This window comes from Carcharhinus amblyrhynchos, chromosome 33, assembly GCF_965287045.1.
Source record: "Carcharhinus amblyrhynchos chromosome 33, sCarAmb.v2.hapA, whole genome shotgun sequence".
Classification (NCBI taxonomy): Eukaryota; Metazoa; Chordata; class Chondrichthyes; order Carcharhiniformes; family Carcharhinidae; genus Carcharhinus; species Carcharhinus amblyrhynchos.
Genome location: NC_137356.1, coordinates 9,918,167 through 9,931,798, shown reverse-complemented (window position 1 = coordinate 9,931,798; position 13,632 = coordinate 9,918,167). Strand labels below are relative to the sequence as shown.

At 48.0% G+C, this 13,632-nt stretch overlaps 1 protein-coding gene across 1 annotated transcript in view; it reads left to right on the top strand.

Moving 5' to 3' along the window:
• Positions 1-13,375, top strand: part of prkcsh (PRKCSH beta subunit of glucosidase II) — a 95,636-nt gene extending 82,261 nt beyond the window's left edge. The window contains exons 14-17 of the mRNA XM_080216617.1: positions 2,914-2,988; positions 9,864-9,963; positions 10,995-11,159; positions 12,974-13,375. Of these exons, the coding sequence (XP_080072743.1) occupies positions 2,914-2,988; positions 9,864-9,963; positions 10,995-11,135 (316 nt within the window). The 3' untranslated portion in view covers positions 11,136-11,159; positions 12,974-13,375. The remainder of the gene's footprint in view (positions 1-2,913; positions 2,989-9,863; positions 9,964-10,994; positions 11,160-12,973) is intronic.
• Positions 13,376-13,632: the final 257 nt, after the last annotated feature.

The following is a 13,632-nucleotide window of genomic DNA, read 5'->3' as shown; positions in this document are numbered from 1 at the left end:
CCACAGTGCTGTTAGGGAGGGCGTTCCAGGACTTTTGACTCAGCGACTGTGAAGGAACGGTCGATTATATTGGCGAGTGGTTTGGAAGGGAACTTGCAGGTGATGTTCCCATGTATCTGCTGCCCTTGTCCTTGTCCTTCTAGGTTTGGAAGGTGCTGCCTAAGGAATCATGGTGAGTTCTTGCAATGCACCTTGTAGATGATACACATGGCTGTTGGTGGTGGATGGGGTGCCAATCAACTGGAGCTGCTTAGTCCTGGATGGTGTCGAGCTTGTTGAGCTTTGATGGAGGCAAGTGGAGTGTCTTTCATCACACCCCCAGTCATCTTCAGTGGTCACTAAGTGCCTACTTCAAAGTTCATAAAATCCCAACAGTGCAGAAGGAGACCATTCAGCCCATCGAGTCTGCACTGACTCTTCAATAGAGCACCTTACCCAGGCGCAGTCTCCACCCTATTCCCGTAACCTTGTATTTATCCAGCTAATCTCCTAACTTGGACATCTTTGGAGACTAAGAGGCAATTTAACATGGCCAATCTCCCTAACCTGCACATCTTTGGACTGTGGGAGGAAACTGGAGTGCCCGGACGAAACACAGGCAGACACTGAGAGAACGCGCAGACTCCACCCAAACAGCCACCCAAGGCCAGAATCAAACCCGGGTCCTTGGCATTGTGAAGCTACCACTTACAATGTAACCGTGCTGTCTTTAAGTCCTCTGCAAAAGAACTTCTATGAATATGGAGGCCTGTCACCAGTGGTGTGCCGCAGGGCTCGGTACTTGGACCTCTTCTATTTGTGGTATATATTAATGACTTGGAAGAGGGGGTAGGTGGTGTGATCAGCAAATTTGCTGATGACACTAAGATGGTTGGATTGGCGGGTACTGAGGAGCAGTGCCTGGCAATGCAACAGGACATAGACAGGCTGGTAGATTGGGCAGATAGATGGCAAATGGAATTTAATCCGGAGAAATGCGAGGTGATGCACTTTGGCCGGAATAATGTGGAGGGGAGTTAAACGATAAAAGGTAGAACTATCCGGAGTATAGATACGCAGAGAGACCTGGGGGTGCAAGTGCACAAGTCCCTGAAGGTGTCGGTGCAGGTGCAGAATGTGATGAGGAAAGCGTATGGTATGTTAGCCTTCATAGGAAGAGGTATAGAATATAAGAGTAGGAGTCTGATGTTGCAGTTGTATAGAACGTTGGTTAGGCCTCACTTGGAGTACTGCGTCCAGTTCTGGTCGCCGTACTACCGGAAGGATGTAGAGATCCTGGAGAGAGTGCAGAGGAGATTTACCAGGATGTTGCCTGGTATGGAAGGGCTGTCTTACGAGGAAAGATTGAATGAACTTGGGCTGTTTTCCCTTGAGAGACGTCGGCTGAGGGGGGATCTAGTAGAGGTTTATAAGATTATGAAGGGGATAGATAGAGTAAATGGTGGTAAGCTTTTTCCGCTATTAGAAATGGATAGAACGAGGGGTCACGGGCTTAGGGTGAGGGGGGCTAGGTATAAGACAAATATTAGAGGGCAGTTTTTCACGCAAAGGGTAGTGGGGGTGTGGAATGCACTGCCGAGTAAGGTGGTGGAAGCAGGCACGCTAGGGTTGTTTAAGAGTCACTTAGACAGCCATATGAGCGGGCTACATATAGGGGGATATAGTAGGCCTTACTAAACATTGTAGGCTTGGGAATACGTTTTGCCTCAGGGATGTTAGTCTTTGCCTGTTTAATAATGAATTTTTTTGTCTCCACAGGCATTTAAGTCCAGCAAGGGGCATGCATGCGGCAGGTTGTAGTGGGCTGCTCTTGGACGTTGCTTCGGGAGTTGCCTATTGCTTCATGTCGTTAGTGTGCTTAAACTGGACCATCTCGAGGGCAACATGACAGCTCAGAGACTATCTCTGTTGCTGTGCGGACACATGGATTTGGGCCTGTGTCTGTGGGAGTTTGCACGTTCTCCCCGTGGTTGCGTGGGTTTCCTCCGGGTGCTCCGGTTTCCTCCCACATCCCCCAAAGATGTGCTTTTAGGCTGATTGATTGGGTACTAAATTGTCCCTAAATTGGACCTCCCTGATCCTCGCACGTTAGGTGTAGACTAAAATCATGAATAGGTCACAGACAGTGGGACGGCGGCGCGGGCTCGTTGGGCCGAAGGGCCTGTTTCCCGTGCTGTGTTGTTCTTTGTTCTTTGTTCTTTGTTCTTTGTATGTTAGAGCTTGGATGTTCAGGCTTTAATGATTGTGCGTTTCACAAGTCATGATGTGGAGGTGCCGGTGTTGGACTGGGTTAAACACAGTAAGAAGTCTCACCACACCAGGTTAAAGTCCAACAGGTTTATTTGGTAGTAAATGCCACTAGCTTTCGGAACACTGACAAAGGAACCCCACTCACCTGACGAAGAAACAGTGGTCTAAAAGCTAGTGGCATTTACTACCAAATAAACGTGTTGGACTTTAACCTGGTGTGGTGAGGCTTCTTACTGTGTTGCACAAGTATCGGGGGACTAGCTAGGATAAATGCATAGGGTGGTGGGGATAGTGTCAGGGTGGGATTGTGGTCAGTGCAAACTCGATGGACCAAATGGCCTCCTTATGTACTGTAGGGATTCTATGTGAGTGCAGGATGGAGCCCTGGAATAACTAGTTTTATGTCCGTATTCCTCAACGATTTGTATGAATCTTAATTTGCTCATGGATCTTAGCATTTTAATTTGAAACGTTTTCCACTTGGCTTTAAAACAGTCTTCTCCAGACCGTTGAAATTCCGATCGGATGTAGCAGCCAACAGGAAATATCGGGATTGAGTTATCCTGAGGGCCAGTTTGGGATGGGGTGTGAGTTGGAGCGCATGGGGACATCCCTAGTCTTGAAGCTGTTGAGAATTTTAACAATGTTCTCCTTTCCTTACAGATATGTCTACAAGCTCTGCCCATTCAATAAAGTGGCACAGAAGCCAAAGCAAGGGGGTTCAGAAACAAGCCTTGGGTAAGATGATGCTCGATTGGGTGTTCCTTGACACTCTACATTCTCGCGTGTTATTCAGTTTCTACCCCTCAGCGTCAAAATTCAGGACACAGCCTGGGTTAACAGGAATGAAAACGTGAACACGGCCCTCTCTGAGTTACTGCCGCTCAGACTTCACTGGCTGGTGCAGTTTCTTGTGTTCTGGCACTACACATAGCAGCTTTTTTTAGTGTACATTAGCACCTTGCACCATCAGCGTGACCTATGGAAATGAACCTAGATGAGTCATAGAGGTTTACAGCATGGAAACAGACCCTTCAGCCCAACTTATCCATGCCACCCTTTTTTTAAAACTCTTAAGCTAATCCCAATTGCCTGCATTTGGCCCATATCCCTCTATACCCATCATACTCATGTAACTATCTAAATGATTTTTTTTAAAAAACAAAATTGTACCCACCTCTACTACTACCTCTGGCAGCTTGTTCCAAACAATCAGCACCCTCTGAGTGGAAAAATTGCCCCTCTGGACGTTTTTGTATCTCTCCCCTCTCACCTTAAACCTATGCCCTCTAGTTTTAGACTCCCCTACCTTTGGGAAAAGATATTGACTATCTAGCTGGTCTATGCCCCTCGTTATTTTATAGATCTCTATAAGATCACCCCTCAGCCTCCTACGCTCCAGAGAAAAAAGTCCCAGTCTATCCTTATAACTCAGTCAAGTCCCTGTAGCATCCTAGTAAATCTTTCCTGCACTCTTTCTAGTTTAATAACACCCTTTCTATAACAGGGTGACCAGAATTGCGCACAGTATTCCAAGTGTGGCCTTACCAATGTCTTGTACAACCTCAACAAGATGTTTTTGTCTGAGATTGGCTTGCTGGCAGATTAGAGTGTTTCGAACCAGACTGACTGATCATCTGCATCATTCTCTCATCCGAACATAGAAGATAGGAGCAAGAGGAGGCCATTCGTCCCTTCAAACTGCTCCACCATTCACCACGATTATGGCTGATCATCCAACTCAATAGCCTAATCCTTCTTTCTCCCTATAACCTTTGATCCCATTCACCCCAAGTGCTATATCCAGCTGCCTTGAATACATTCAATGTTTTGGCATCAATAGAATCGACTCCCAGTAACCAAGAGGATCTGCACAGATTTATTTACGTGACTTGGAATAATTCCTAAAGTTCCCTCCTACGAACAGTAGTTGGCACTGCTGCCTCACAGCTCCAGGGACCCGGGTTCGATTCCCAGCTTGGGTCACTATCTGTGAGGAGTCTGCACATTCTCCCTGTGTCTGCGTGGGGTTCCTCTGGGTGCAGTGCCAAAATGGAAAAAAAAGTATCGTGATCACTGGAAATCTGAATTGAAACTAAACTCCTGGAGAGTCTCAGCCAGCCGCGCCAGAGTCTGTGGAGAGAGAAACACAGTTAACGTTTCAGACTGATCTGTCCTGCGCACTGGATGAACAGTAGAGAATACGTAGTTTTCAAACAATAATGGATTGTAGGGGCAGGGAGGTGGGGAAACAGTATAAGGGAAGGGCCTGTGGTTGGGTGGAAGGCAAGGAGGATTTGATGATACAAGATTTGCTGCCATTTTGTACGGGCTTTTGGTGAGACTACATCAGCAGTTTTGCTCCGCACATTTGAGAGGATATACTTGCATTAGAGGCGATACAGCCTAAATTGGTCCCTCCGGTGATGTCCTGTGAAGAGAGGCTGAGTAAATTGGGCCTATAGTCATAGAATCCCTATAGTGCAGAAGGAGACCATTTGGCACATCGATTCCGCACCAATCACAATCCCACCCAGGCCCTATTCCCTAACCCCACATATTTCCCCTGCTAATCCCCCTGACATTAAGGGGCAATTTAGCATGGCCAATCCATCTAACCTGCACATCTTTGGACACTAAGGGGCAATGTGTACAGTTCTGGTCACCCTATTATAGAAAGGATATTATTAAACTAGAAAGAATGCAGAAAAGATTTACTAGGACGCTACAGGGACTTGATGATTTGGGACTAGCTTAGTAGTAACAAGTGGAGGACATGGACAAGTTGTACCGAAGGGCCTGTTTCCATGCTGTAAACCTCTATGACTAATTTAGCTCGGCCAATCTACAGAAACAGTGTGTACACTTATATTGTGCAGTTAATATGATGAAAGGTCCCAGGGTCTTTGCAGAGGTGCTATGCAAGATAGAGGGCCACTCAGCCTCCTTACAAGATACTGGACCTGATGAGTTGGTCAGAGAAGTAGATTTTAGGGAGCATCTTAAAGATGAAAAGTGAGTTGGTGAGGCGGCCAAGTTTAGGGAAGGCTTAAGCAAAAGTTAAACTTTATTTATTAGCCAGAAGTAGGCTTACAGTAACACTGCAATGAAGTTACTGTGAAAATCCCCGAGTTGCCACAGCCCCAATGCCTGTTCGGGTACACTGAGGGCGAATTTAGCACAGCCAGTGCACCTAACCAGTAGGTCTTTCAGACTATGGGAGGAAACTGGAGCACCCGGAGGAAACCCACGCAGACATGGGGAGAATGTGCAAACTCCACGCAGACAGTAACCCGAGGCCAAAATTGAACCCGGGTCCCCGGTGCTGTGAGGCAGCAGCGCTAACCACCGTGCTGCCTTAGAAGAATGAGAGGTAATATCATTGAAACCTACAGAATTCTGAGGGGGTTTGACGCAGTGGGTGCTGAGGTATAGATTCCCCGACCAGCAGGAAACAATAACATTGTGGCACATTCTCAGGATCAGGGGCTGATCATTTAGAATTGAGATAAGAAATTTCTTTACTCAAAGGGTTGTGAATCTTTGGAATTCTCTCCCACCAAGAGCATGGGAATCTATTTAAGGTGTGGGATAGACGGATATTTTGCGTACTGGGGAGGGAATTAAGGGATATGGAGAGTGGGAGGGAAAATTAGAGTTGAAGCCCAAGAGCAACTATGGTCATGTTGAATGGTGGAGTAGACTCAGTAGAACATAGAACAGGACAGCACAGTACAGGCCCTTCGGCCCTCGATGTTGTGCCGAGCTATGCCTGAACCCAAGATCAAGCTATCCCACTCCCTATCATTCTGTTGTGCTCCATGTGCCTATCCAGTAACCGCTTGAAAGTTTCTAAAGTGTCCGACTCCCCTATCACAGCAGGCAGTGCATTCCACACCCCAACCACTCTCTGAATAAAGAATCTACCTCGGACATCCCTCCTATATCTCCTACCATGAACCTTATAGTTATGTCCTGGATCATGTGCGGTCTCGAAAGATCAAAGTGGGTGATAACAGGCCAGGCTCAGAAGCAAATGGTGAGTCCAGAGATTGTAAATGGCCACAGCAAATAGAGGGGAACAGGGAGCCATGACAATGCAGTGAAGCCTCCTCACCTGGGAGTATGGTGGAAGATCCCAGGAGGGTGGAATCACCCTGCCGGCTATGCTGCGTTAAGAACAGAAGAGCTAGGGGCAGGAGTAGGCCAACTGGCCCCTCGAGCCTGGTCCGCCATTCAATAAATGGCTGATCTTTTCGCGGACTCACTTGCCCACCCTCTCACCATAACCCTTAATTCCTTTACTGTACAAAAATGTATCTATCCTTGCCTTAAAAGCATTCAATGAGGTAGCCTCAACTGCTTTACTGGGCAGGGAGTTCCACAGATTCACAACCCTATACTGTGTGAAGCTGCCTGGATAAGCCTCTGCCCAAGTCCTGAACTGATAGAGGCTAAAAAATACATTAATTCCACCTAACAATGCTCCAGATTTCTGTTCTGCCTGTCACTGGGGTGCTATGCAATGATTTGATTTGACTTGATTCATTATTGTCACATGTATTGTGATACAGTGAAAAGTATTGTTTCTCACGTGCAATACAGACAAAACATACCGTTCATAGAGAAGGAAATGAGTGAGTGCAGAATGTAGTGTTACAGTTATAGCTAGGGTATAGAGAAAGATCAACTTAATGCGAGGTAGGTCCACTCAAAAGTCTGACGGCAGCAGGGAAGAAGCTGCTCTTGAGTCGGTTGATCCCAGGCTTTTTCCCGATGGAGGAAGGTGGAAGAGAGAATGTTTGTCTGGTTATGTTGGCTGCTTTCCTGAGGCAGTAGGAAGTGTAGGTGGATAGGAGGCTGGTTTGTGTGTTGGATTGGGCTACATTCATGACCTTTTGTAGTTCCTTGAGGTCTTGGGCAGAGGCAGAAGCCCTGCCAAGCTGTGATACAACCAGAAAGAATGCTTTCTACAGAGCCTCTGTAAAAGTTGATGAGCATCATAGCTGACATGCCAAATTTCCTTAGTCTGCTGAGAAAATAGAGGTGTTAGTGGGCTTTCTTGATGATAGCATGAATAACAAACGTTAGCCAGATGCCTGTAAAGAAAGTAGTGCTTTAGATCTTGAATAACAAGAGTGTATATTTGACAAGGTAGTGAAAGTGAATCCCCTATATTTTTGTAGTAACAACCAGTTTTCTTTATATCAACTACTGTTCCAATCCTATTTTTCTTAAAATGCCCTGACATTTAAATGTCCGGGGTATCTCAAAATTGCTTTGAAAAGGGTGTTAAATATTTAATAACCTACTTTCATAATCATTCCTTAGCTGAACAATCGTTAAAGCTGAATGATTTCTTCCTGCTTCTGTTGACTTGTGTAGGATGATTTCCAAGGCGCGTAATGGAACCTATTATCTCCTGAGCTGTTTACAAAGAGAATCCGTTGGATATTTCAAGCACAGGGTCTTAGCATAAAATAGACGAGGAAATCAATGCAAAAATCTCAATCCCGAATGCCGCGGGAGGGGATGTCTAGTTTGGAGCGCTTTGCATTTCCAGTGCGGACAAGCTAGTGACTGGTTGTCATCTTAAATACTATCCTCAAAGCAAAAGAGCAAGAGAGAGAGAAGCTCCAAAAATAGCACCAAGAATCGCCAAAATGAGGACAGTGACAAGAGCATTGCCACCTATTGTGACCCGTGGCCTATAGTGGAACTAAAGAACAGCTGCTGAAATCTGTAATTATGAAAAATTAATGATAACGCCTAGCATCTGAGTAACTGCAGAGGTTTACGTGACAGGAGGAGGCCATTCAACCCATCGTGTTGGTGCTGGCTCTCTGCTGCAACCCATCCGAAACGAATCCTTCCAACCCCCACCTCTCTTCCCACATCTTTTGCTGTCATGTTATTTATTGAGGGACAGCGTTTGAACTGAATGATTTGCTTGGCCATTTCAGAGGGGCAGTTTAAGAGTTATATGACATTGCTGTGGGTCTGGAGCCACATGTAGGCCAGACCGGGTCATAGCAGTAGATTTCCTTCCCTAAAGGACATTAAGTGAACCAGATGGCTTTTTACAACAATCTGTGACAGCTGACATGGTCACTATGACTGAGACATGTTTGATATTCTAGATTAATGACCGCACTTCAAGCTACCTCAAACTTTTGTATCTTTTTCTTGATGGAAGAAGGTTGAAGAGAGACTGTCTGGGGTCCGTGCGATCCTTGATTATGCTGGCTGCTTTTTCGAGGCAGCAGGAAGCGCGTTTCCTTCGGGTGCTCCGGTTTCTTCCCACAGTTCGAAACATGCTGGTTAGGGTGCGTTGGCCATGCTAAATTCTCCCTCAGTGTACCCGAACAGGCATCGGAGTGTGGCGACTAGGGGATTTTCATAATAACTTAGTACTACTCGTCACACAAATAAATAAATGAATTCACATTGAGAACCTTCACCTGAACTGGGAAGTTTTTGCACCTTAGATGTTTGCCCACTCTCCTCTTGGACGCTGGTGCACCTGCTGAGTCTCTCCACTGTGTTCTGTTGCCTTATTTCTCCAAGTGGATCTTGGGGAGGGAGTTCAAGCCAAGAGTCCCACTTCCAATTCTCCCCTCGTACAACCTAATTATTCATGTAGGCATACACAGTTTGATTTGTAGACTGTAGATAAAAGAAATTGCTTCAGTCGTAGCGTCCAGGGCCACGCACCCCAAACTTTATCTCCACCTCCCCCGCCCCCCCCCAACCCGGCGTGACCCCTTTTTCAATGCCCCGGACTTTGTTTGCTCAATTCTGCAGCAAAAAGTTTGGGTTGGGTGGGGGGTGCGTGGGTGGTTCAAGAGTTGTCGAAAGGGGAGAGAAGCGTGGGGAAGGGGTGAAGGCGGGGGGGGGGGCGAGGCTTGGGAAGGAAGGGTGGGGGAGGAGAGGATTATTTTAGTTTCTGATGGTGGGAAGGTGGCAGAAAACAGGAGTCAAACATTGGGAGTTGGGAGATCAGCCATGATCTTATTGAATGGCAGGGCAGGCTCAAAGGGCTAGATGGCCTACTCCTGCTCCTATTTCTTATGTTCTTATGAGTTGATGAAAAGGCAAGTTTCCTGCAAAGGGGGGGTTGCGAGTGGGCGGGACCCGGGTGTGTATGTGAGTCGGTGGGGGCTGGGTGTGTTGGCTAGTGCTGGGGGGGTTATAATGGCGGGGACTGGGGGAGGTGTGTGTTGGGGGCTGGGGGTGTGTGTGTGTGTATATTGTGGGGACTGCAGGGGATGTGTGTGTGTTGGCAGAGGGAGTGAGGGGGGTGTGAGTGGACGGGATCTGGGTGTGTACGTGAGTTGGCAGGGACTGGTGTGTTGGGTGGTTATAATGGTGGGGGCTGGCGGGGTGCGGGTCTGTGTTGGCAGGGGGAGCTGGGACAACATTAACCAAATTAATGTGGGACCAGAGGAACAGAAATAGGTTATTCTGTCCATTTCCACCTTTCAGTTTCAACTGATCTTGATGTCAACTGCACAAGGAGGCGAGAGGGAGATAGTTAGCTCGGTTGACCAAGTGGCTAGCACGTGGATCAGCACATTAATGTTTATTTCTTTCCTCATTTTGTTTGTGTGCAGCATATGGGGCTCGTGGGCTGGACCAGAACACAACAGGTTTAGTGCGATGAAGTATGAACATGGAACAGGCTGCTGGCAAGGACCAAGCAGGTCCACTTTGGTGAGTACCTTTAGACTTGTAGATGTGCAGTATGGGTGGATAGTGCATCAGGGGCAAGAAATCGTGCTTTTTTTTTGGGTGCCAGTCGGTTGGATGACGTTGTGGCTCAGTTGGGTCTCTGGGGCTTTGAGTGCAAGACCTTGCCTGGACCTGAACATATCATAGAATCCCTACAGTGCAGTGCATTCGGCCCATCGACAGTCCCACACAGGACCTATTCCCATAACCCCACATATTTACCCTGCTAGTTCTCCTGACATTAAGGGACAACTTAGCTTGGCCAATCCACTGAACCCGTACATCTTTGGAGTGCAGGAGGAAACCAGAGGAAACCCATGAGGCGAAGGTGCAAATTCCAAAAGATGGCCACTCGAGGATGGAATTGAACCCAGGTCCCTGGGGCTTTGAGGCAACGGTGCTAACCATTGTGCCATCGTACTGCCCATGTAGTCCAGGTTACTACCTCAGTGTAGCGCTAAAAGATACCTCCATTGATTAAGGTTGTTTTTCGTGGACTATGCAGACAAAGCACACCGTTCGTAGTGTACATAGCGGAGAAGGAAAGGAGAGAGTGCAGAACGTAGTGTTACAGTTTCAGTTAGGGTGTAGAGAAAGATCAACTTAATGCAAGGTAGGTCCATTCAAAAGACTGATGGCAGCAGGAAAGAAGCAGTTCTTGAGTCAGTTGGTACGTGACCTCAGACTTTTGTATCTGAGAGAATGTCCGGGGTGCGTGAGGTCCTGAATTATGCTGGCTGCTTTGCTGAGGCAGCGGGAGTTGGAGACGAGGCCAATGGATGGGAGGCTGGTTTGAGTGATGGACTGGGCTACATTCACAACCCTTTGTAGTTTCTTGTCGTGTTGGCAGAGCAGGAGCCATATCAAGCTGTGATACAAGGGGGATGTGTGTGTGTGTGTGTGGGCTTGGGGGGGTGGTGAAGAACAAACAGACAAAATGCGATGCATGCCAATGTGTAACCTCGAAGCTAGCTGCAGGAGTTCTTCTTTAATATTGTTTTAATTGGCAACAGGTTAAGCTGTCCTGTGGCAAAGAGACGGCCGTGCTATCCACCTCGGAGCCCAGCCGTTGTGAATACCTGATGGAGTTTTCCACTCCGGCTTTCTGCCAGGAGGAGAGCTATAGGGAGGCCACAGACCATGATGAACTGTGAGGGTCGGTCCAGCGGACTGTACAGGTGAGCCAAGCTGCCCCAGACCGCCGGAGTTATGCCTGTATCCTTCCTTAGCCCATTTCCCTTCTGGGCGACCATTTCTTTGACTCATGCTTACTCCTTCTCCTGCTGCTGTTGTTGAGTACCTGCGTGCATCTACAGTACAGTTCAGGTCGTTGGTGTTCTTGCTGATGGATCACCTCAAAATGGCTGGCTAGAAATCATGAAATCCCCACAATGCAGGAGGAGGCCATTTGGCCCATCCAGTCCACAGTGATTCGCCAACAGAGTGTTTTTCCCAAGGCTCTCCCCCGCCTGCCCAGTAACCTCTCATGTTTACCCTGCTAATCCACCTAACTTGCACATCTTTGGACATTGAGGGCAATTTAGCATGGCCAATCCACCTAACTTGCACATCTTTGGACATTGAGGGCAATTTAGCATGGCCAATCCACCTAACTTGCACATCTTTGGACATTGAGGGCAATTTAGCATGGCCAGTTCACCTAACTGGCACATCTTTGGACATGAAGAGGCAAATGAGCATGGCCAATCCACTCACCTATACATCCTTGAACACTGGGGGGTGCAATTTAGCATGGCCAATCCAGCTAATCTGCTCATTTTTTGGATTGTGGGAAGAAACCGGAGCTCACGGAGGAAACCCATGCGGACACGGGGAGAACGTGCAGACTCTGCACAGAGAGTGACCCATGGCCAGAATTGAACCCGGGTCCCTGGCGCTGTGAGGCAGCAGCACTAACCACTGTGCTTTCGCCTCGGGAAAACAGCAGGACGAAAAGAGAGAGCGCCTTGATTCTGTCATTTAAGAAAAAAACAAAATACTGATGGCACTCTGTTAACCACGATGCGGATGTCACCCTTGTTGTGATGGTGAAGCAGAGCTGTGATAGTTTCAGACTGCGCGCAGCGGGAAAACCCGACCCTCTGTATTTGTAATATTAAAGCTGCGGGGTCCGTGAATTCTGAAGCAAAAGCAGAAAATTCTGGGAATGCTGAGCAGGTCACTGTGTGTAGAGAGAAACTTCTCACTGGAGCTCTTCATGTGGTTGGATTCTCAGTTGACTCTCTCCCTGAAATGTCCTGGAAAATGTCGGTGCTGTGCTGATATCCGCAGTCTCCCAGTGTTTCCAGGTCCTGGCTAATCCACTTAAGGGATGCACTGCTAAAACCATCTCCTCCCCCCAACCACCGAGGAACGCACTGTTCAAAACCACCACCACCACCTCGCAAAGTGAGGGATGAAAATTGGTAGGTGTGACTGCCACAGTTGGTCACACTCCTACGAGACTCATGACCAGGACTGAGCAGAGGCCTGGTGGTATCATCGCTAGGCTATTAATCCAGAAACTCAGCTACTGTTCTGGGGAGCCCGGTTTTGAATTCCAGCGCGGCAGCTGGTGGAATTTGAATTCAATAATAAAAGAAATCTGGAATTAAGAATAGTCTACAGTTCTGGTCACACTATTGTAGAAAGGGTATCATTAAACTAGAAAGAGTGCAGGAAAGATTTACTAGGATGCTACCGAGATTTGATGGTTTGAGTTATATTGTTGTAGTGGAGAATTTCTTGTTTTCCGAGCTGTGATAGTAAAACTTAAACTTACGGGCAATAAATGCTGGCCCAGCCAGCGACACTCATGTCCCACAAATGTATAAAAAACCGGATTCCTGTCTGATCCCAGTGACAGAAAGAGAATAGCACTGGACGATGGAACAAATTAATTTACTTGGCTATTGTTTTAAAGAAAAAAATAATTTATTTGCTGTTTCATGCATTGATTTCTGATTTTGGATATTTTTTTTCCCCTGTGCAGGTTGTCGGAACCTCTCTGTGAAGAATTGAATGCGATGAGTTTATTTTGGGGCCTGCAGCACTGCTCACCCAGCAGGCGCCACCTCCCTCACAGATTACCTTTCTTATTTTTAAATTGATGCCCTCCCCTGAGGGGCAGTTTTGCAAAATGGGTATCTTCCTCTCTCTTCCCCACCCCGCTCCCAACTCCCTGAGAATATCTGGTGAGACCTCCCAATATCCGCCACATCATACCAAACTGCAACTCGACACATTTCTCTTTTTAACGCTGCAGTCTTTCTCAATCTTTCTCTCTCACATTCTCATTTGCCCTGTGCCCATCCCCCTATTCGCACGCGGGCCACGTGCCCTGCCCCCCATTCGTTCATGCACCCTGTGCCCCTCCCCCTATTCGCGCGCATGCGCCCCGTGCCCCTCCCCCTATTCGCGCGCACGCGCCCCGTGCCCCTCCCCTATTGGCGCGCACGTGCCCCGTGCCCCTCCCCCTATTGGCGCGCACGCGCCCCGTGCCCCTCCCCCTATTGGCGCGCACGCGCCCCGTGCCCCTCCCCCTATTGGCGCGCACGCGCCCCGTGCCCCTCCCCCTATTGGCACGCACGCGCCCCGTGCCCCTCCCCCTATTTGCGCGCACGCACACCTCCCCCTATTTGCGCGCACGCG